This window comes from Myodes glareolus, chromosome 7, assembly GCF_982192425.1.
Source record: "Myodes glareolus chromosome 7, mMyoGla1.1, whole genome shotgun sequence".
NCBI classification, from domain to species: Eukaryota; Metazoa; Chordata; class Mammalia; order Rodentia; family Cricetidae; genus Myodes; species Myodes glareolus.
This window is the reverse complement of record NC_142032.1, coordinates 45,490,122-45,515,662: the sequence shown is the minus strand read 5'-3', so window position 1 is coordinate 45,515,662 and position 25,541 is coordinate 45,490,122. Positions and strand designations below refer to the sequence as shown.

General features: G+C 36.9%; 1 protein-coding gene across 7 annotated transcripts in view; it reads right to left on the bottom strand.

Annotated features, from left to right (window-relative positions):
* Vps13a (vacuolar protein sorting 13 homolog A) overlaps positions 1–25,541 on the bottom strand; it is a 207,091-nt gene that overhangs the window by 5,489 nt on the left and 176,061 nt on the right. For 2 of the 7 annotated variants that reach the window (XM_087908055.1, XM_048429791.3), the window contains exons 68-71: positions 20,901–21,012; positions 5,560–5,645; positions 4,475–4,598; positions 1,883–1,957 (exon numbers count right to left, since the gene is read on the bottom strand). In XM_087908055.1, coding sequence (XP_087764181.1) covers positions 1,883–1,957; positions 4,475–4,598; positions 5,560–5,645; positions 20,901–21,012 — 397 coding nt within the window. Of the gene's footprint in view, positions 1–1,882; positions 1,958–4,474; positions 4,599–5,559; positions 5,646–10,349; positions 10,394–17,728; positions 20,714–20,900; positions 21,013–25,541 lie in introns of those variants that run through there. The other 5 variants (XM_087908058.1, XM_087908060.1, XM_087908057.1 and 2 more) reach the window with 3 other exon arrangements.

Below are 25,541 nucleotides of genomic sequence, written 5' to 3'. Positions count from 1 at the left end.
AGTCTTGAAACTCAATCATGCCATACCACAGTGAAACCCCAACTAACTCCTGGTCACTGGGCCAATGGAACTATGCTTAGGTGACTGATTACAATACCACTCTTCCCCCAACTTCAGGCAGCAGAGCACAGAGCAAGATACCGTCTGTTGGGGAGAAGGGCACAGCCATGACAGTTAAACTCAAGTTTTACATGGGCTGCATTAAGTCCTCACCTATGAATAATGATGTGGAATATAAATGGATTAAACACTCCAAGTAAAAGACAGTGTGACTGACTAGATTAAGTAACCCACACAACCCCAAACCCAAATCTATTTATAAGAAATACATTCATCTCTAAGGACATATATGAACTACAAGTGAAGGGATAGAATAAGATATTTCATGCAAATGGAATTCAGGAGAAATCAGGAGTAGCTATACTTATAGAAAAAGAAAGATTAGAATTTGATACAAAGCAACATGAACACAGAGAATAAATCATTTTACAGTACTTTAAGGAAGCAGAAAAAAACAAGTCAAACTCCAAGTTAGAGGGAAAAAGTAAGAATCAAAACAAATAAATGACAGGGAGACAAACAAATCAATGAAGTCTTTACTCTTTGGAAATATAAACAAATTAGACCAGTTCTTGGATGTAATAAAAAGAAGACTCAGAACCAGAAATAACATTACAAACAAAATGACACCACAGAAATAAATATCATCAGAGATTATTATGAATAGCTATATACCAAAATAGTGGTCATATATAAATTCAAGATGCATGTACCTTGCCAAGACTGAAACACACACACACACACACACACACACACAGTCCAATAAAAAATTAATGAAATTGAAGCAGTAATAAAGTCTACCTTCAAGGAAAAGTTCAGGTATTATTTCTACTCTGTCTCCTAGTTCCAGGTCATAAATATATTAAAACTTCAGTGTTTTATTCCTGTTTCTAAGTAATTCATTTACCTTTCCTATGACTAGTACACCAATGTTGTCTTTACTCATAATACCTTGATAGAAACTGCAAAGCATGTGTTAAATTGCATAGCATACGCTAACTGGTCCACGGTATGTAGGAGGAGAGCTACTAGTGTCTAGACGCGACAAGTGAACTGGATCACTATTTCCTGGAGAATGTGGTAAGAAGGCAGGAGGCAGGGATGAAGTGAAAGGTCCAGGGCTCTTAAGATGAGCTGCTCCAAACAGCCCACTGCTGCATGAGAACAGGGTCTTAGCTCTGACTAATGTGATATCAGTTCACAGGTTTCCTTTATTTCTTGTCATGACCCAAAGCATGTGCAGTTCTTTTCAGTTAGACAATTCCTATTCCAAAGAAACTGAGGTTAACTGATTTCCTTCAAAGTTCTGCTAGCAAGCAAGAGAAGAAATACTAAACCCTATCTTGTTAACCACAGGCTTGGTTTCTTTCTTGTTTTGTTACACCATTGTACTGTACAGTAAAGAAATTAGCGACACAGAGTTATACTTTCTCTTCTGGAGTGGACAGATTAACACCAGAACAGAATGATTCTTGGTGTTTGTTTGCTGACTTTTAAAAATTAAAGTATGACAGCATTTAACAGGAGAACATGCTGAAACATGTAATTTCAGCTCTTAAGAGGTTGAGAAAGGAAAATGGTGGGTTCTAGGATATCCTGGACTATATAGTGAGACCCCGTCTCAAAAATAAAAAAATGAAGAGCAATTTGATTTAAAAAGTCAGAGTGTTGAATATATTGAAGATGGTTGAAGGACATATCATTAATTATATGTACTAAAGCTGTTAAAAACAAAAGACCTAAACAAAATTTACCTTCGAAAAATATGGCTTCAAATTGAGATGCTTCTTTGAGGCTTAAATAAAAGATTAATTATATTTACCCTAGCATCCTCTGGAGTCTTGAAGTTAATTATTTTCCCAAATTCTTTGGCATGAAATACAGATTTCACTCGTTCCTACAAACAGAATTTTAAAGTTCATTAAAAAGAAAACCCAGAAATAGAATAAAGAAATGCTTCCCCCCACCTCCACAGATACTACAATTACATTGTCTAAGGAAAGCTATCCTGAGACAAAGAAGCCTTCATAAAAGACAGACCAGAGACAATCTCAGTGCACTATTTTAGAAAACATAAATATCAAAAACCAGTCTTGATGTGGGAGAATTGTCTGTATTCTGTTAATCATATTTTAATAAAACGCTGATTGGCCAGGCAGGCAGTATAGGCGGGAAAACCAGACAGGAAGTAGAGGTGATGCAATGAGAACAGGAGAATTCTGGGAAGCAGAGAAGTTCCTCTGCGATTCCTGCGCAGACCATCGAAGAGGCAACATGTAAGCTGTCACACTGAGAAAGGTAATGAGCCCATGTGGCTAACATAGATAAGAATAATGGGTTAAGATAAGTCATAAGAATTAATAAGTAGCCTGACCTAATGGGCCAATCAGTTTATAACCTTATGGAGTCTTGTGTGTGATTTTCCTTGGGACTTGCTGGCTTGTTGGGGTACTGGGCGGGACAGAAACCCCAACAAGCCAGCCCTCGTGTTACATATGGCGCCCAGACGTGGATAACTGAATCCACAGAAAGCCTGAAAAAGCTTGGGAAAGAATAGAGTAAAGCATGTTTTGTTGGTAGCAGCAATTTCTCGGGTCTACTTTGCTTGCTAGAGGCAAGCAAGGCTCTCATCTAAGAGAGGCTTCCTGACTCAGTTTTAGCTGCAAAACCTTGCAGCTCATTAAGAGGTCCTGCCACGAAACACTTAAACGGTGTTGATGAAAAGCTGAACGCATGCTTTTCGGGTTTTAAGCTGTAGCAGGAAAAAAGCTGTGCTGTTTTAAAATGTTGGCTTTATGGGCTGTCCTGCCAGGGCAAACTCTGACTCTTTCAGGCTGGCAGTCTGACTGAGTGTGGTCTGTGAGCAGAATGCTGCAGCTTGCTTGCTGACAAGGACCTTGAAACGCCATAGAGTTGTGGCAGTGAACACAGCTCTGGCTGGTACCTCTACCATGTGTCTGGAAAGCTAAGAAATGGACTGGGTCTAGCCATCAAAGCCACGGTTTTAGACTTATGTGGTCAGAAAAAGAGATATACAGTAAAAAAAGAGTCAAAGAGGAAGGAAAACCTCTAAATGGTTTACTATGAGTTAAAAATATATGTAGGCTAAAGGTTAAAGTTCTTAGGGTAAAAAAAGGAAGAAAGAGAGTAGTTGGGTGTGGTGATATACACCTTTAATCCCAACACAAGGGAGGCAGAGGTAGATTGACCTCTGTGACCTCAAGGTGTGGTAGTACACACCTTTAATCCAGTGCCTGGGAGGCAGAGACAGACAGATCTCTGTGAGTTCAAGGTGTGGTAGCATACACCTTTGAGCCCAACACTTGGGAGGCAGAGACAAGTGGATCTCTGTGAGTTCAAGGACAGCCTGGTCTACAGAGTTATTCCAGGACAAAGATATACAGAGAACCAGTCTCAAAAAGTAAAAGTAAAAATAAAAGAAATAGAGGTTAAAATAACGATGGAAAATAAACAGAGAATCTTGATACTGTATGCTATTATGCTCTCTTTGAATTGTTTGAATGCTGAGGAAGGAGCAACAGCTGCTAAAAGACTTTTGTTTATAAATACTGCTGAACTAACCCAAAATAGGTATTTTGAAAATACCTTGGCTTCAAAACTGAAGTCAAAAGGTATGTTACTTTGGAGAAGAGATTTTGCTTTTGTTTCCACAGAAAATGAGAGGTTGTGGATTCATTTTGAGTTAAGAAAAATCCAGTATGATCAAGGAAGGCCACCTGAAAAATCTCCGACAGGAATAGATGGCCCAGATGTCTGAGTTCTACATCCAGAACAGATTCAAGACTACTGCCTGAGATGATCAAGATTCACAGGATACTCCAGTCAGGACTTGATTATAACTCTAAATTTTCTTTAGGTCCCCATAAGATCATCAGCACCCCCAACCAGCAGGAAGTAGCCTGAAATACTACGCCCACATTCCCAACAAATGGACTATGGGTATTTTCCTTTGTTTAAAAAAAAAAAAGAGGGAAATGATGTGGGAGAATTGTCTGTATTCTGTTAATCATATTTTAATAAAACGCTGATTGGCCAGGCAGGCAGTATAGGCGGGAAAACCAGACAGGAAGTAGAGGTGATGCAATGAGAACAGGAGAATTCTGGGAAGCAGAGAAGTTCCTCAGCATTCCTGTCCAGACCACCAAAGAGGAAACATGTAAGCTGTCACACTGAGAAAGGTACGGAGCCATTATGGCTAACATAGATGAGAATAATGGGTTAATATAAGTTATAAGAGTTAACAAGAAGCCTGACCTAATGGGCCAATCAGTTTATAACCTTATGGAGTCCTGTGTGTAATTTCTCTTTGGGATTTGCCGGCTGTTGGGGTACTGGGCAGGACAGAAACCCCAACAAGCCAGCCCCCTCATGTTACACAGTCTGTTCTACATACCTTTGCTTCAATACGCAATCTTCTCCCATGAACAATGAATGGCTCTTTGGTAAACTCATCAAAACTATACTGCCATTCACATGTAAGTTGTCCAAATGTTCCCTTTGTTACAAACAACACACCACTAGGGGAAGAAGAAGAGAGGATTCACTTTGAGAACTGAAGAACTTAATAAAACTTAAATAAAAGATTTACTTTTATTTTTTATTCTTTTTACAAGCACACATGGAACATTTATAGATAACCTAAGTGGGAGGAATGAGATTATGAGCAAAGAGGTCAAGACCATGATGGGGACACCCACTGAAACAGCTTACCCAAGCTAACGGGAGCTCACCAACTCTGGCCTGACAGTGAGGGAACCAGCATTAAGACCAAACTAGACCCTTTGAATGTGGGTGACAGTTTTATGACTGGGGCAAACTGGGGGAGACCTTGCTCAGTCTTAATATAGTTGGGACGGCCTTGATTCTGCCTCTAAGCAATGTGCCTTATGCTCTCTGAGGAATGGATGTGGGGTGATATGGAGGGGAAGGTGGAAAGAATGGGAGGAGGGAAGGCGAGGGAGTGGAAACTGGGATTGGTATGTAAAATGAGAAAAGAAAGAAAAAAAAGGAAAGAGCCCATGGCTGGGACATAAGGCAGTCATGCTCTTACTTTAGTCCTCCCCATCCTGTCCGCCAGTCTGGGACTGCTGGAGATGCTGAACAACACCCAGAGGCCCTCCAGTCTGCAGGCTTTGCTGAGGAGCCACAGCTGGGAGTATCTTCCTAAATGTTCTCTTCACACTGGGTGTACCAGCTATGACAGTAAACTATGCATCCTTAGTACGAGGACTGAGTGGTATTTAGAGGGGAAAGTCTACCTGAGAGGTAAGCTCTACACAATTTCTGTACAGTGAAGTAGCTGAAATAAATATTTAACTATAATTCTGTTGATTTCTGGCTGTGTTTATCTACAAACACACACAAAGCTGAACTTAAGCATATGACAAGAGTTTACAGCAATCAAGTGTGACAATAAAGAAACGAGGAACATGGAACCTGGCACCTTATCACTTGTATTAGAGAAGGAAAAGAAGTTACCTTCTCGTTATCATGAACATATCTGTTTTGTTGATCATGACATGGGTAAAATACTTGTATTTTGCAAATCTTCCATTTTCCATGACCTATAAAAAAAGAACACAAAACTGAAATATTTCATTGTATTTTATGGTTCTCAAAAGTTTCTTAGGCAAATCATTAACATTCTTACTACAGTAAACACACACACCAAAACTGAATTAAATATGCATAAAATTGTTGATTTCCTTTGTAAAAGTGTTTATCACACTGCTTTATTTGAGATTACATAAAAACAGAAACAGCAATTTTTAAGTAGTGGGCGTTTAGAAGATGTTACCTCTCAGGTCCAAACTCAATCTACTAGTTAAAACATGCTAGACATTTTTTCCTTGAATCCTATCACATTTTTACAGAAACGTGTAAGTACACACATTTAAATGTAGAAATTACTAGGGAAGAGACAAGTGCCTGTCTGATTTTAAAAATCATTTTCTTTGCCAGTCTCAGAACTGGTTAGAGAAAACACAGAGCAGAGTGTCTGGATAAACCCAAAGCCTACTGACAACATGCAAGTTCACGTCAGGATAGTTAAGACACTATAACGTCTGCTAATAATCCTTTCCTCTAGAAAATACAAATGTAACTATATATATACGGTTATTATTTATTTCAATATCATTTCTTTAAGAATGAAAGTACCTTGGATATTTAAAATAAAAGCAGACCACTTTAAAGGGCAAGCAATGTAAAATTTGTGACTAAAAATATTCAAAAGTTGTATATTAGGAATTTAGGCATCAGGCATGGTAGTGCACACCTTTAATCCTAAAACACGGATGGCAGAGGCAGGTGGATGTCTATGAGTTCAAGAGTAGCTTGGCCAACAAAGCGAGATCTAGGACAGCCAGAGCTGTCACAAAGAGGAACCTTGTCTCAAAAAACAAAAACCAAACAAATTTGTGTCCCATGCAGTTCATTTAAAAAAAAAAAATTTAGTTTAGAAAAAAATGTTACCATTTCCTAAACCTCTGGGTACAAAAGACTAAGAACAGAGTCTTCACCGTTATACTTTTATCAGCAAAGAAAGGAAACAAAGCACCAGGCAGCAGGGTGAGGAAACAGATTATTTTCATGGAAGTAACTGACATGCACATTTTTAACTTTGAGATTATGAAATATTACTGAAAACATCTTTATTCTCTATTGCAGTATGTAGCCAACAGTTAAACATAAAGTGAAAAAGGGACATAGGCAGAGCAAGAAGAACTTAGTGAAGATCATCAGATAATTTATAAAATACGTAAATTTGAAAACTTAGGTGAAATAGATAAACAACTGTGAGCTAAGAGAAAGCAGCATCAAGTTTACAGAGGAGGGGTGGATGGTACTTTCAGACAACAGCATACCTGGAAACCTTGGTAACTCATTTCCAAATGGAAGGAAGAAAATCTGTCTTCACAGTGGTAAAAAAAGATAATCTAGTCCCGCTTTATAAATAGCATGCACAGTATATGATGAAGCTACAAAACTCTGACATAAGTTTTACTTTGTAAAAGCAGGCTGACCTCAAACTCCCAATTCTTCTGCCTCAGTGTGCATCACCAAGTCCAGCAGTTATTTTACTGATGAGAAAAATTTTGAAAGGAAAACTCATGCATTACTCTTGGATGTTATCAGTCATTCTGAAGCCCCCGTGCATCTATCCTTCCCCCTCTTTCTGTGAGCTTGGGGAGAGCACTGATGACAGCAGTGTTCTTCTTTGTTTGTTTTTGTTTTTTCATGACAGGGTTTCTCAGTAGTTCTGGAGCCTGTCCTGGCACTACCTCTTGTAGACCAGGCTGGTCTTGAACTCACAGAGGTCCGCCTGCCTCTGCCTCCCGAGGGCTGGGATTAAAGGCGTGCACCACCACTGCCAGGCTCAGTTTTTTAAATGTACACACTTTAATTCAATTTGCTTTGTATTTGACATAAATAAGCTTAGGAAAATGTTCTCTTTGTTTTTATGGGCAAATTCTGAAACCAAGAATACAAATACCAACTTCCTTGACATGACTAGTGTAAAAGATAAAAAGTCTATACAGTCCACCAATAAATTATAACAATGTTCAACTCCCAGTATCTAGCTTCTATTTTAGTATCAAGACAGGGTATTGCAGTTGAACCTTTCAAGGTTTTTTACTTAAGACTAAACAATCCTAAGCTGTTAAATTAAATTGGTTAAATTAAACCAATTTCAATAGTCACAATAACATCTGAAATAAGCAAGCTACAAATCTTTTACAAATGTAATTGGTGCAACGCTCTCTGTAATTCATCTTTATATGCAGCACTGGAGACACAAATAGACATTCTGGTCACAGCATATTTTGAAACATAACAAACGGTATTCGTTATTACAGTTGATAGAGTTGAACAAAGCCACTGTGCAGCACAGTTCTGCAGGCATCTCCATTATCAACATGTGAAACAGAGTAAGAGCAGTGTAGGCAGAGTCTAAAACTTTAAATCCAAAGTTGTAGAGGCATAGGAGAGAATTTGATAGGTTACCAGCCACGTCACAGTCTGGAAATGTACTTTTGATGACAATTTCCTGGCTCATTATTTGACTTTGTAAATTCATCTATATAAAGATTTATGCTTTTCTAAACACCATCAAAAATGCCACAGACTTTGACACAAATGTTGTTGTTATCCAACACAATCTTTATACATGAAGAAACCGAGGGTCAGGTGTTTCGCCGCCCCCCCCCCCCCCAAGCTGTGTAGTAAGGCCACAGCTAACTGACTAGCTTGGAATGAACTGCAAACATGGCTCGGAACACTGGCTTTCTGCATGAGGAATGCACACCTTTCACTGTGACATGGCCCCTTACAGTGCCAGTCACACTTTCCCTATGCTACCTTAAAAATGTCTTTGACAAACGTGGCAGATGCCAGTTACTGAGGCAGGCTCTTTAAGCAGCTGAATTTAAGTGAATATTTTAGATCAACAGGTCAAAATCCTACACTGTTTTATTCTAAACATGCTAGTTTTGAAAATTTCCACTACAATAACTTCAGATACTATGTAAAATAAAAGAAAGAGCTGGGCAGTGGTGGCGCACACCTTTAATCCCAGCACTTGGGTGGCAGAGGCAGGATCTTTGTGAGTTCGAGACCACCCTGGTCTACAAGAGCTAGTTCTAGGACAGGCTCCAAAGCTACAGAGAAACCCTGTCTCAAAAAAAAAAACAAAAAACAATAAAAATAAAAATAAAATGAGTACAATAAAGGTTAGACACCAATATATAGACGCTTTAGATACTAAGTATTTGGTATCAAGGACTAAACAACAACCAGTAGGTTTAGGACATGTGACCCTTATTTTTCTGTAGTATAGTGATAAATGAAAAACAATTTTGCCTTATCCATTAATGAATTATGGATTCATATATTAATTACTTATCATTAGGGGAGTTTATAAAAGAAATAGAAACACAACTAAAACTGCATTCACTGTGTATATCAGACTCTATAGGCAACATGTCACATGGTTATTGGAAAAAGTTCCTGTCTGAATTTGGAAAAAGGCAAGTTCCTATGGGGTACTTTACTCAATATAAATGAATAATCCTAAACCAAATTAAAATATGATCAAAATACACAACTCTCCTAGAACAGTGTTTCACAGTCATGTGAAGTTTCTGTTTTGTTTTTTAAGCAACATGTGGGCCAGGAATGGTGGCACATGCCTTTAATACCAACACCTGAGAACATGGGAGACAGAGGCAAGGAGATCTCTGTGAGTTCAAGACCAGCCTGGTCTACACAGTGAGTTCAGAACGGCAAGAACTACAGAGAGTCCCTGTCTCAAAAAACAAACAAACAAACAAAACAAAAAACCTAAATAAGTAGATAAACAATTAAAAAAGTAAGATGTGAAATTAAAATGAGCCAGGTGGTGCACACTTGTAATAGCAGGACTTAACAGGATGACACAGGCCAGCCTGATTTTCTCACAAGTTTCAGGTCAGCCTCTACTACCTAGTAAGACTATCCCAGGAAGAAAAAGATAGGCAACTCGATGTTGTTCTTAAAAGAATCTTATCTTTAGAGAAAACTGGTGTAAATATTATGATTATTAAGAATCAATAAGCATTTGGGGATTTAAAAAATTTTACAAAGTTACTTAATTTGAAACTTAAATCCATGATTAAAAAAGAAGGTATCAATCAAGCTCTGTAATGAACCATGGTAGGAACAAGGACCTCAAAGCTCAGAGCTTTCTTACACAATGAACAGAAAGGCAAGGCAAAGAATTATGCTTCTGAAATAGCTAAGTGTACTGCTCCTAGCCAACTATTACCCACCTAACACATTCTAAAAGCAGTGTTTGTGCATGAAAAATAACAAAATGTGGTTCTTTTTTTTAATGTGATTTTTTTCTTTTTCTTCTTTAAAATTTATTTATTCTATATACAGTGTTCTGCCTGCATCTATCCCTGCAAGCCAGAAGAGGGCACCAGATCTTATTACAGATGATTGTGAGTCACCATAAAAGTTGCTGGGAATTGAACATTTTGGAAGAGCATGTGGTGTTCTTAACCTCTGAGCCATCTCTCCAGCCCCAAAGTGCAGAGTTACTAAACCATTTCAAGCAGGACATCCACTCATCAGTTTTTATTTATCCGTCCTATATATATTTGAAATAACAATAGGATTTCTTTTACAATAATGTATAATTAGAAACAGTCTAAATGAGTTTATTGTTTCTATTTTAAACATTGAGTATGCAGAAATTATCATGGTATTATAACTATTCTACTAACCTTGAAAGGAAAGAAAAAGGATGAGACTTAATGATGCTTTTATCCTGGCAAAGAGGAGACAAATGAGGAATACATAGTTTACTAATGGTGGCCAAGAGCTAGCATAAATTGGTATTCATCTGGAATAATAAAAATACAATAGAGGTCTATTAGGCATACTAATAATCATCACATCCACTACCGTACTTGTTCTAATCCTAATAACAAAACCAAGACAAGTGACGCTACATATTACATCCATTTTTGAAACACAGGATAGACAGGCATCAAGAAATTAAAGTTAGTAAAAGGAAAGTTTAAAACTAAATTAAGGTATATTTCGCTCAAAAATCCAAGCTCTGACCCAAAAGATCTTGCTATATCTCAAGTAATAACTTTTAATATCAAAATAATTGAGCACAGCACTATAACTGCCCTTGTTTTGTGGTTTCAGCACCCAATTATCCTTGGGAATCTAAGTATTTTTTAAAAACTGCAATTGTATCTATGATATACAAACTTGGAATATGATAACTACTTACATTGCACTTATATGGAATTTGGAATTATAAGTAATCTGCAGATGATTTAAAATATACAGGAGAATATACTATGTTCTATATAAATACTATGCTACTGCATATGCATTCAGAGGTTTAGGTATCCCTGGGGTCCCAGAACTAATCCCCTGAAGATATTGAGGGACTACTAAATGTATTTTGCAGAATATTACAGCAGATGTTGTGGAATCTCATTTTGGCAATTCACTGAGACATAGTTAAGGTATCCTACAAAATCAAAGAGGTCTCTTTAGCTTCAAAGTTCATGAAGTACCTGGGATCATTCTCTTGAGAAGGGTACTTTGTGTCTCAGTTCCTATAGCTCTGGAGAGCCCTGCATTTTAATTAGCAGGGGAGAGTGCGAAGACCATTACATTAAGAGCTAGCCTCTACCACGACATGCATTTAATCCCTATCACTGAATAATTAAGGTTATGAGTGAAACTTTTTTGATTACTGTCTGAAGCACTGTAACCCCATTTCCCCACCCCCAAAAACCAAAAACAAAACAAAAAAACCTAAGATACAAATAACAGGAATTCAACGAAGACAAATGAACACAGAATATTTAAACTGTGGTTTATAGTTTAAACATAAATCATGGTCCCAAATCAGACTGAAAAAAATCCAATTATACACATGTAATATCTTTTTTGTTTGGGTTATTTTAAAGTTCAGAGTAGCTTAGCAACTTACTCCAGAAAAGTTAATTTCACAAGAAATATCCAGTCTCTCATCCTGGTGCCCCTAGTACCTTAGATCTCTAACTACAGCAACTGCCTCTGACATATCTACTTCTCCACAGTACTCCCAAGGGGTCCTATGGGTGGTAGGTTGGTATAACACATTAGAATTATGATAAGTGATTAATATACCAATATCATGTGACTCTTAAAGACTTAATTGAGAAACAAAAAAGTATTTCTTTTTACATGATTTTTAGATGAATAAAAGAGACCCAAATAAAAATTATTCCATTGAGCAAACAAAAATACCTTTCATAATACTAGTGCTCCAACAACTAATGTGGTAGCTTCCCCCATGAGAGAACCTGTCTGTTCACACAAACTAGCAGAGAAAGGCAAAGTTCGCAAGTAAACAGTGGCATCCTGGGCTGTAAGCCTGGGTGCAGAATTTAGTACATTTAGCTTAATCAAGGATGAAGGTTTTCTGAACTAGTACTTATCAGGTAAAAAAAAAAAAGGTAAAGTAAGTGTAAATGGAGCCTATGTGATCTTAACATTCAAGGGTTTAAAAATATTAATATAGACTGAATTTCTATACAATACTATTTACCTGTTCTTACCATATTTGCAAACATAATAACTGTAGTGGTAATAAATTTTAAAAAATCTTCAGAAGTCAACTAGTCATATTTTATTTTCCGGATTTAAGGTAGTAATTTAAATTGATAAATTTTCAATTAAGATTAACAACAAGTGGAACAATCTCTAAGGAGAGCCATCACTTCAGGAGAAGACACAAATGACTTCAGTCTTGCTCAGAAAGTGCTGTCCCCATCACTCGGGGGGACACTGCTAGCGGAGCAGTCAGAAGGCGTCCAGGCCAGACAGTGCCCTGTCCACAGCTCTGCTTTCTCCGATACAAATCCTAATGAGCTTAGAGAAAAGTGTGGCTCTCTTCAGTTTTCCCTTCCTTTCAGAAATAACTTTCTGGAGAGAGAAAGCTACAAAATGAAGAGTGGAGTTAAATAAACCATGTCTCCTACTTCTTGTCCACTTACTCAAGACTTTCGATGAAGCCAGAAGAGTGCCCAGCACTCTCTGTGCTCTGACTGCTATTTTTAAGCCCTTTCTTCCAGATAAACTGCATTTCTCTTCCTGAAGTAAAATGAAAGACCACGACGCTGAAGGTGCTTTATCCTCCATGGCTATCGAGCCAGTGTTTGAAGCTAATTAAACACCTGTAATTTCTGAAAGAAAAGACATAACAACAAACAAAAGCAGTTTCCCTCCTACAGCTTGCACAATAGCAACTATCACAGCTCTGTAAAGAATTCAAAGACAATATGGACTAAATTAAAAACACTTGAAATGGTAAAGAAGGCGCTAACGTCCTGGGACAACTCAGGTCTCAATGTTTACATAAGTGGCAGTATGGATCTTACGGTGGAGCCAAGCACTCTCACACTAACAGGTCAGGGGATTTGATTTTCAGGGGAAGAAACTTTTTAGAACAAGAAATGTCAGCTGGCCATTTGTGTCCCTAAGATCTAAGTCTAGGTATCTCATATATGGGAATTATGCGTTGAGTAGAGCTTTTTAAGTTTTAGAAGTTAATAATCCTGTTAAAAATTTGTAATAAAAACATTAAATAGAAATTTATGTATCTGATTCATAACTATATAAAGAAAAAATGTTAAAAAGGAAATAACCTGTATATGGTTCAGAATACAAACGATAATCTTTTTCTGTCAATTCTTACTTTAAAAGTTTTGTGTGTGTGTATGTGTGTGTGTGTGTGTGTGTGTGTGTGTGTGTGTGAGAGAGAGAGAGAGAGAGAGAGAGAGAGAGAGAGAGATGTTCACCTACTGTCTGGGGGAGGGACATGCCAGTGTGTATGGAGATCAGAAGACACCTTCCAAGGATGGCTCTTCTTTACTCCACCTTGTGAGCCAGGCCAGGCTGGCACTGTGTCTCTACCTTGTCTGGTTCTGTACTCAGGTTGCCAGCCTTCTGCAACTAGCACCTTTACCCACTTAGCTATCTTCCCATCCCCCACTTTTCTTTACTGAACAAGTATTATTTTAACAAATGTGAAAATAGAATTTATGAAATTTATGAAAAATAGAGTTTTCATATCAGCTATGAAAGTTTTCTATCAAAATCAATGTTGGTGAAATCACTCATGAGCAGGACTTCGGGTTTTACAGAAAAGACTATTAATGTAAATGAATCTATCTACCTACCAGTCTGCTTTTTTGAGGCAAGATTTCGTTCTATATCCAGGTTCGCCTCCCGAGTTCTGGGGTTACATAGGCTCTGACGTTTTTCACCTGGTTAGAGTCTCTAAGACTATACATTCATAGAACTGCCAAGTTTTATTGAATACAGTAAGAAAATCTTTGTAGACATAATATAGATAACAGATTATTGATAAATGACAACTTATAAAATATTCTCAGTAGAATCAAATTATATGTACTTATCTTAAACTCTGGTCTGATTTTTTTTTTAAAAAATAATTTATCTACTATTTTGTCTGCCTTAAATTTTGAACACTATGTAAGATTCTCAAGAATAATATAGCTCAATTAAGAGAGATTTTTTTTTGTTATTTCACTGTTAAAATTTGTATATATGAGGACTACATTAAAATCCAGTATTACAGAATTATTATACATTTGCTGTAAAACTGACATGGGAAGGCACATTGTAGGCAATAACTGCTGAATATTCTCTACACTGACTTTACTATACTGAGAGGTAATTATGGATATGAAAATGCTTTACCACATTAAAATAAAATCACAAATTTATGAAAATCATAAATTACTCTAATATGTTCTCTAATTCAGATCTATTTTGAATCATGTACTTCATCTTTTGATTCAAGATTTCCTATGATGCTTTTTACCTGTTCATTCAATGACTTAGATTAAATTAAGTGTACATGTTTTTAATTGATCATCATTTATTACAAAGGAGCACGGTGAGAATCATGAATAAAACAAGCATTCTTTTAACATGACCACCCTTACTTATCTAAATTAATGTCTGTACTTCATAGCATTTTATTTAAACCTCTTGGACTTTTAATACTTGGAGACTATAATATTCATTTTGCAAGGAAACCTATAAAACTGAGGACTGAAGATGCAGAAGAAAAAGACTCAGTAATAGGGTAGCTGGTTCTAATCCTCTTTCCATTAGTATAACAAAGTTTAATGTGGAATTTTACCATAGAATATAATCTAGACAAAACAGTAGCAATGACAGCAATATTCTTCAGTGTGCAGGACCTTGAGACATAAATACAATATTTTCATACCAAGTATGAGATGCCACAGTCAAAAGACATCTACAAAGCTCCAGTTTATTCATTTTATAACATGACCTGAAAACTGACACTCATCAATGAAAAATATTTTTAATGATTTCATGTTTGTTTGTTTGTGTGTTTCTGTGTAGACCAGGGTGCCTGTGTGGAGGTCAGAGGGCACCATGTGGGTCCCAGGGATCACACTTAGGCCATCAGGCTTGGCAGCCACTGCCTTTACTCACTGAGCCATCCAGGCAGGCCCGAAGGCTGAAATTTGTAATTTTGACTGAATTGACATTTATTTTGGCTTCTTGGTTCAAATAAATATTGGAACTACTAATGTTATTCTGGATTTCTATTCATCTAATTGTATTGTAAGTGCTAACTCATTTCATTTAACAGTGCTTAAAAAATTAACCAACCATATACATAGTTTTGAGGTACATAATTTTAGGACTTTTTTATTTTGCCAGTTTTCAGTATGGCATTCAAGCACAAGAGAGAAACAACTGGGAATAATGAATTCCCAATAGCAATTATTCAGAGAAGAGAGACCATTCCTATTCTATTCACACAAGCAAAGATCATGCAGAAATTTAAAACATAAAGCTAAACTATATAAAAAGGTACAGTATTACAAAATAAGCTCCAAATATTGCTTTCCCACAGACTTTCCTATTGGACAGACACTATTTGAAAACGTGCTAATTAAACAGTAAGAAAGGAACTATTTACCTCATAAGACTCAAATGTGAACTCTTTTTCTATGTTGGGTAGGTACAGAACAAAATAGTATGTTTTTCCAATTCTATACTTCCAACCAAGATGATAATAGTACAAAACAAGAGCGATTTCTGGTCTTAAACTTTTCTCTGATACAACAGTGCTTTCCAAAAAGCAAAACTGGAAAACCAATTAGTACTCGTGATTAAAGATGCTTGAAAACATTTCTGGTGGCAGAAAACCAGAAAGGGGCAATTATACTGCTAAGGACATATGATACTCCTAAGGGCTAAACCAAATAATGAGAAACCCTGAGAACACATCAATAAGGCTTACACGTAACTGTGATGTTGTTTTTAATCTTCCTGTTGAAGAGATTTTAAATAAATATGATTCTACTTCTAATTTTCTTTTAATTTAAATGGCAAGCCACTGTCAAAATAACTAGAACATTTTTCTAGGTGTATTCTTTTATAAAGATTTATTTATTATACAGTATTCTGTATATATAACAATATTATGTTATTATAATCTCATTATAGATCTCATTATAGATGGCTGTGAGCTGCCATGTGGATACTGAGAATTGAACTCAGGACTTCTAGAGCCAGTGCTCTTAACCTCTGAGTTATCTCTCCAGCCAGATAAATTCTTAATAGTTAAGAAATATTAATAACAAAGAGGACCTTAAGAGAGGCATACATAGATCATAGGAAGGAGAAATATACAAGCTTTCCTGAATAAACTGGGAGCATGGGAGTGACAGGACAGGGTGGAAGGGGAGAGGGGAAGAGGGGAGGAAGGGGACAAAAATGTATAGTTCAATAAAAACAGTTAAAAAACAAAACAAAACCAAAAAAATCCCATAATACTAGGATACCTAATGTTTACAGAAAATAGTCTGAAAATTTTGTGCTTTAAAAGTAAATAAATGTTTTCTTTTTAACACACAAACACACACACACACACACACACACACGAGAAGAACATCTCCATGATATTGGAACCACAGAAATAAGCGACAGATTGCCCACAGGAATACTCGGCAAATGCCTGGCAGAGTTTGGCACTTTCTCTCTGAGAAAGGTCTTATGCTCTGCAACACCAGAAATTAAGAAATTTCTCCACCTTTCCTTTCTAATGCACACAGAGTTTGACAATTGTGTTCGTACAGCTTTTTAGCAGAAGAGGCAGCTTTGTGACGTTGGCTATGGGTTAGGAAACAGCAGGTATAAAACACATTCAATGTGATGCAGAAAGTGTTATTCTAGTCACTATTTTAATCTACATATTTCCAAGACTATTAACGTAATAAAAACAACAAATTCTTTGACATTTGCTTATTTTTAGGTCTTGCTATACATGCCCTTGATTTTGTTTTAATGTGAATGCTGGAAAGACAAAGAGCTAATTACTAGATAGCTGTCCCTTTCTGCTCTTGTGGGTTGGTCATTTTCAAAGAGCATAGGAGATAGTGGTTTATAGGAATGAAAACTTGGTAAATGCAGAAATCAAATCATGAGTTGAAAAGAATCCTCGAAAATTAGCAAATTATCTCCTACAACTTAATGTAAGTTCAATATAAGCAAAGTGTTTAGTGCAAGTTAAAGCAAATATTCCTTATTCCTTTACTGATCAAAAGACTTAACTGTCATAGGTGATTATGCATTACAATGACTATAACAATTCACCTTTTTAGGGCATTTGCTTTTTTGTTGTTTTTACCACATCAACTATCTTTACAAAGAAGAACAAGAGAATTATATTTGTTTAAAAAAGAATTCAATACCAAAACATAAAATAGATTTGCTTGTAAAACTCAGAGACAAAAGATGCCCTTTCTTCACAACATTCAAAAAATGTCTAAATTTATGATTTATTATACAAATTCTATTGTTCTGAATTAATTCATAGTATTTTAATAGGGATACAATATATGGACATGCTAGATAATAAACTGCTCACTGTCTCAGAAGTGTACAAGGAAATAAGTAACATTAAAATAACTATCGAAGATTTTAGAGCATACTTATAACTAATTTTCTATGACAAATCACGAGTTTTCATATAATAGTTAAACTCAGATGATTCTGGAATAGAACAAATCCACACAGCTTCAAGTTATATACGTTTATTATGAAAAGAAATTTGACAAAAATGCTTTAAGTGCTAAATACATACAAAACATTGAACGGCATTACTGTCCTTCCTCTCGCCCACTCGTGTTTCTCTTAACAATGGTATTTTCATTACGGTCCAGAAAATTCACATAACATTTTATTAAAAAAAAAAAGGTATTTTGTCAACAAATAAGCAGATGATTTAGAGTAGAAGTCATGAACATTAAAACCTCACTTAAGTCTGACTTCAGTTCTTAACAACACACTGTGGGACACAGAGCGAAGATATATAAAAGCAAATTCATAATATATGATATACTCTACACCTTAACTGACAAAAACATTTGCCTGTGTGTAAATAAATTACTTTGCTCCATCATGATGTTCAGAAAAACATTTTATAAGTAAACAGTGTTTACGTTTCTAAAAATGGACATCTGGGTATGATGACAGCAGTCACACAAAGGTTCCAATGAAATGGTAAGGAGCATATGAACTTTAACAACTGGGCTCTGACTAAGTCTCTTCCTCCTCATCACTACTGCTATTGTGAGTCATAATCCATTCCCTGTAGACCTGAGTTTTCTGTCAGCATGGTAAAGGAAAAAGAAGCATAAAGGTTAGTTAAGTATGGAAAGCTGCAGGAAAAACATGTTAAAATTATGAAATGTTTAGGTGTTATAGAAATTATACAGCAGAGCTTTCACCTGTCATTCATGCTGTAATCGTAGGTATTAATACTTTAGAACTTAACAGGCCTAAAGATAACTTCTACATACATACTCATGACAGACATGGCCTCATGTATCAATAAGGTATTCTAGGAATATATTAAGATTATTCTACTTCTTTACAAGTCACTTAATTGACTTCTAGAAAGCACTGAAATAATATTCTGCTTCTTAGACAGAATGGCATAAAATGAATATATTTTATATTTATATTATGTATAAGCAAGTATATGTCATTTAGTCAACACAGATAACCTTTTTTGTAGAAAAAGAGATAAAAAATAGAAACATTAGAAAGTAGAAAGCAACAAACTTTTTATAAAGCACTGTCATTAAATTATTTAGGTGAAATCTAGGCAGATTACAATCCTATTTTTTGAGACAGGGTCTCATTATTCCAGGTTAACCTCAAACTTGCTATGTAGTTTAAGATCCTCCTGAGTCCACCTCCAACTACTGGATCACACACATGCATGTGGATGCACGTACTGGATAACACCATGCTGGATGATGCAGTGCTCGGGATCCAACTTCGGGGTTCTTGCTCTACCACTTTTATTCTGTATTTTATCTCATTAACAAATGTGCTAGAAATTTTATTTTTAAATTTTAGAAAAGTAGCTTTAACTTAGAAAAGCACTATTACTACCAGAACAGAAACTAACTTTTTACATTTGTAAACTAACAGTGATAACTGCAAAAAACTAAGACATCTTGAATTCCTGTAAGTATTCAAGTTAATAATGTGCTTAACTGTAAAAATACACAAAGCTGGAAAAGATTATGAGATTTTATTTGCTGAAACAGAACCTTTAGCAAAGACTGGCCTACTAGAAATAATATGCATCCTTAAATGTGATGAGTAGAAATTCATGGTTTTAAATTCCAAAGAAACAATTAATTACGGTGTGGAATAAACTTCCTTGCCACTGAAATCCAATTATCAATCAGAAACTTTTGGTATAATCTGTCCCTGGATAATGAGGATAGCCTATTTCTAAATGCTCTTCACTATGAATCCCTATTTTGCAGCAACTGTATTAAAATAGTTCTTGAGAAACATTCTTATTTTTAATTATGTTTTGAAAAGCATTTTCAATATAGTAAAAATATGTTAATTTCTCTTTAAAAGAGCAGGCAGATATAGGATGGAAGTGCTTCAACTGGATTAGCCAGAGGAGACACCTATAACTTTCCTGTCTCTGAAGAATAATCTCATTGTAGAGACTACAGAACATGCTCTTTAGGTACAACTCCTAAGAGACTGCCAATTCTATCGTAATCTGAAACTATTTTGGCACTTTAATAGGACTAAAAATCAAGGTAAAAGTCACTTTACTAAATACTGAACTTAAATGATACAGTATATTTTAAATCATTGAACAGATGACCCAGAGGTGATGGAAAGTACACTTAATGAAATAATATGTACTTTACATACAGTAGTAAAATAGTAAAAGTTTTAATTTTTTATCCTGGTTATTTAAACTTGAGAAACTCCATGTTTCAACAGTTTATTATTATTAGGAATATTTTCAAAAATATAAAAATGCTGACTCCTTATTTTCAAATGGTTTACTTTAGTATTCCAAACCAAAACAACTTGACAATGGGATAGTCTGGGGTATGAGTTGTTACTTCTACCATAACTTGAGTTATCAAGTAATGACATCGTCTGAGCTGACAAACTATTCTAGCTTCAGACTACTGACTCAGATTATTGTCCCACAAATTGTATCTCCTTACTAAAAGATACTGCTTGCTCTGAACTGTGCAGCAAATCCCACAAAGCTCTACTAACATTCTCAAAAATGCTTAAGAACCACGATGATCTATAGTGGCAGTGTTCCTGAGTTTTGTTTTCTCTTCCTTCATGAATAAATTAGAATTGAATATTTAATATAAAATATAAATATTTAATATAAAAACTAGTAGTGGTATGAAAGATGAAAGAAGTGCCCCGAAGAGAAAACCTAACTAGCTAAGAATGTAATATCAACACTAAAGGCATACAAGGCATATTGGTGTTGACCAGATCTAGAATACACAAAGCAGAACCAAGAATGATCTATGGAAAGGTTTAACTGATTCACATCTTAACGTAAGTTACCAATACAAAAATCTTTTCTTTATATTCAAAATACTGAAACAGATTCACAGAGTCTGTACAAGTTTAAGACTAAAATCTAGTGTTGGCTTTCACTTGCAAAGTCATGCATTAACAGTTTTCATATCAAACTTTTTGAGGCCTGTAAAAAAGAAAAAAAGAATCTTATAGTAAATAAATGTACTTTAAAGCCTAAGTAAATACAAGTATAAATAGAGCTAAATAAGACAAATAAAAGTCTAATCTATTTTTAAGGTATTGTGTAACTATTTTAAAACACCCTAAGTTTCATGATTTGATTTTCGTTTGTAAGAAGTTTCTTCACTTACCTGTAACATTTGATTTCCTGTACCATCCCTCAGCCTGTAAGGTCGGATAACTCCATCTTCATTAAAGAACCGGGGAGGTCGCAGACTTTCTACTTCAAAAGTCTCTGTAGCTCTAAAAAATAAAATAAAATAAAAATTACACACACAGAGAGAAAGCTTAAAAATTATCAAAACACTGCACTTATGGCTCAGTAAACATCATGGAAGAAGACATGGAAAGAATGCCAGAGCCAGAACATCAGAAAATCTACTGTGAGACAGTCTCTCCTAGAAGTTGTAAAGAAAAGAAAGAAAAAAAAAAAAAGGAAAAAAAGACCAGACAATGGCAGCGTCAATGAATACGTCAACATGGACAAGAACAGATTTCTCAGGGTCCCATTCCTAGACAAAGAACCACAGACAGCTACTGACTGCAGGGGGACTGCTAGGAGCAGGAAAACTAACCTCTCCCAGGAACAGCCCTCTCATTGGTTGTCTACAGAGTGCTCAGCTTAAAACCATATACACACAGTAACTGATTAAGTTATGGGGATATTTTTTTTGTGCTTTAATAGATAAAGCTTGTCTGAAGATCAGAGAATGAAGCTAGCCACACTACTTAGCCATAGAGGCCAGGCAGTGGTGGCACACACCTTTAATTGCTGTGAGCCACAAGCATTAGACAGTAAAAGTACAGCTGACAGATCACTAGCTAAACTCATGGGAGTATATTCCAATGAGAAACCTGATTTACAGAGCTTTGGTAACACCTGCCTCGGGAATAGTTGCTGTCAATTCTGTAGAAATCTTGTGAGGCCATGACTTTTCCCATTTTCCAAATGGGATTCATCCTGAAACATCCCAGCAATGCATAAATCATTCCTTAAACATGACTTCTCCTGTACTGGCAACTGGGTGACCTTATCCCATACTGTGGGGCCCTGGTGTGAAAGCATTCACTCAGCCAAACCTTCATTCTCAAAGTCAAATCTACATAAAACTAGTCCCCCACGAGTATCCTTACAGGCAGGACTTTCACAAAGAGAGGAGCCTTGCAAACTTGGTTACTTAAGAACCTCAATAGGAGGATAACTACATGATTTTCTTCAGGTTCACCTTCCCAGAACCTTCATCGGGCGATGGATGGAGATAGAGACAGAGACCCACATTGGAACACTGGACTTAACTCCCTAGGTCCAAACGAGAAGCAGAAGGAAAGAGAACGTGAGCAAAGAAGGCAAGACCAGAGGGAACCTTCATCCGACGATGGATGGCGATACAGACGGAGACCCACATTGGAGTACCGGACTGAGCCCCCCAAGGTCCAAATGAGGAGCAGAAGGAGGAAGAACATGAAAAAGGAAATCAGGACCGCGAGGGGTGCGATCACCCACTGATACAAGGAGACTGATCTAATGAGAGTTCACTAAGGCCAGTAGGACTGGGACTGAATGAGCACGTGATCCAGCCAGATTCTCTGAATGAGGCCGGATTCTCTGAATGTGGCTGGCCTGGAGTCTTTCTGAAAAGCCATTGACAATGACACTGGGACTTGTTTCCTCTGCATATACTGGATTTTTGGGATCCAGTCTGTTTGGATGCTCACCTTCCTGGACCTGGAGGGAGAGGGGAGGAACTTGAACTTCCCACAGGGCAGGAAACCCTGACTGCTCTTAGGGCTGGAGAGGGAGGAGGAGAGGGAGTGGGGGGAGTGGGAGGGTGTTGGGAGGAGGGGCGGAAATGGAAACTTTTATAATTTAATAAACTTTGAAAAAAAAAAAAGAACCTCAATAGGGACGGGCATTGAGTAGGGAAGACCGCATGTCTGTTCTTACTGATAAACAGATCTGGATGGCCCTGAATTCTCTAGCTGCAGACTCAGAAGGTGTAATCTTTGCTCTACCCTAACAAGTTATTAATATTATGTACTTACCTTTACCTTTCATTTGACACAAGATCTTAGTCTAGGAAATTAACTGTTTGTGCCTTTACCCACAGAAATACAGGAAGAAAGCTGAGATCGCTAAACCAGACCCAGAGAAAAGAATTCCTTCACATTTGGGTGTCAGTGAATACAGCACCCCCACAGCACCCTGGTACATAGATCAGGGGCCAAGTGCCAACCCCTTTCCTCCTGCATGGCTTACACAACATGGCTGCCATGGTTATCACAGCACTGTGTTCTTAGCAGTCACTGGAAGTGCTTAGAGAGTACATAACACTACAGCATTTTTCCTCCCTCTTTTTCTACATTTACCAATTACGAACTCTAGCTTAACTAACCACACAAATATAGTTAGCACACATTTTTTTTTCTCTTCTTAGAATTCCGTACTGATTTAGAGCCCCATCCTAATCCTCCTAGTCTCTACAGCGGAGCTTCACAACCATGTCCCTTCACATAGTCCCCATCCATCTTGTTAGCCCTAAGAAATGCATGCTTGGTACTGTTGTTATCACCTATGGAATTGCTAACTACGTCTGTGTGTGTATATAAACTGAAAACCTTGTGAGATTAGAAGGAGCATCGAAAAGGAACAGCAAAGGACAGCAAGGGACAGTGAGGAGCATCAAGAGGGATATCTAGATAGCAGTGGAGAGAGCATAGGAAGAATAAATAGAATATGATAAAAAGACTTATGTGAGTTAATTTATTTATGCTCAGACCTTTTAAGTCAGCTTGCTATAGCTTTCCTTCGGAATCCTGAGTGGTTTAGGGGGGCTGGCACCCCAACATAAACCTCAATATTTAAACCCAGCATTCAGGATACAGAGGCAGATAGATCTCTGAGAGCTCAAGGCCGCCACAGGCTACATGAGAGTGAGTCTATCTAAAAGAGAAAGAGCCAAGCAGTGGTGGCTCACATCTTTAATCCTAAACTGGGTGAGACAACTGGGAATTCTTAAAGGGAGGAATTAGTTAAAAAGAGAGACAGGGAGAGGGAGAGGGAGAGGGAGAGGGAGAGGGAGAGAGAGAGAGAGAGAGAGAGAGAGAGAGAGAGAGAGAGAGAGAGAGAGAGAGCGCTTTTTCCCCCACATTAAAAATGGGAAACACTATTACGATGGACAGAGTTAGGTCCTGGTGCTTGGGAGGCAGAGTACTACACAGCAGAAAAAAATAACAACATCTTGAATTTTGCAGGAAAATGGATGGAGCTAGAAAACATCATATTGAGTGAGGTAACCCGGACCCAGAAAGACAATTATCACATGTACTCACTCATAAGTGGTTTTTAAATATAAAGCCAAGAAAACCAGCCCACAACTCACAATCCCAGAGAACCTAGACAACAATAAGGACCCTAAGAGAGACTTACATAGATCTAATCTACATAGGTAGTAGAAAAAGACAAGATCTCCTGAGTAAATTGGGAGCATGGGGACCTTGGGAGAGGGTTGAAGGGAAGGGGAGAGGCAGGGAGGGGAGCAGAGAAAAAATACAGCTCAATAAAAATCAATTAAAAAAAAAAGAAACAAACCAACCTAAGAACAGGTGCTTATAAATAAAAACAAGCCTCCATGTGTGTTTACTTGGGAGCTGGGTGGCAGGCCCCCCAAAAGTCAAAAGAGTAAAACATTGCACAACACTAATACATTTGAACACTGGAAGTATGGCTGTAGAGGAGTGGTATGGACTTTAGGATGTGGAACACCTTGCAGAAGTGTGGCACTAGAAGTAGTCTATCAGAGCTTACAGACAAGCCACATTTCCAGGTCACATTTTTTGTTTTCTCCATGTGGAGAGATGAAACCAACCAACTTCCAACTCCTGTTGTCTGTTGCCATGCCCGCTCTATTATTTCAGACTGGAACTGTACAACCATTGTAAATCTCTAAACTATAGTTCCATATAGAACATATATTCCCAAACAACTTCTTCTACAAGTTGCTCTTGGGTCATGTATTTTATCATTAGCAACAGAAATGAAATTAATACAGTTATATATTTCATTAAGCTCCTTTATGCTAGATCATAAATGAACTTTGAAAACATGTTAAATAAAAGAAGCCAGTCTCTAGCCTGGCATGGTAGTGCATGCCTTTAATCCCAGCAATTGGGAGGCAGAGGAAGGTGGATTTCTGTGAGCTGGAGACCAGCCTGGTCGACAAAGTGAGTTCCGGGACAGCTAGGGCTGTCAGGAAAAGAAACTATGTCTTGGGGGAGGGGGGAGAAGAGAAAAGAAAAGAAATTATAATCCAGAAGAATCCAGTCACAAAAGGCTGTATGATTCCATTTAAATTTACTATCCAAAATAGAGAAATAAACACACAAAAAGTTAACAGTGATGGCTAACGCAAAGGAGAGATAGAAATGGGGAGTAACTGCTAACAATCATGAGATTTCCTTTGGAGCTGATAAAAATGGAAAATTGTTAGTGATAGCAGTAGCATCAAACTAAAAACTACTCTAATGTACACTTCAAGGTATAATTATTAAAGTATGTTTCCAGAATATATGAAGAATTCTTATAACTCAATAATAAAGGAACAACTACCTAATTGAAGAACTGAAAAAAGGTTTAGAAAAAAAGGCAGGTTTTATGTAAGTATAAAAAGAAATAGGAGGGATATTTTTTGTGCTGGAACGGTTTGATATCTTTACTATGGTTGTAGATACAAGAATGACAAAAGCACACATGATTAGATTAGTACAGTGACATA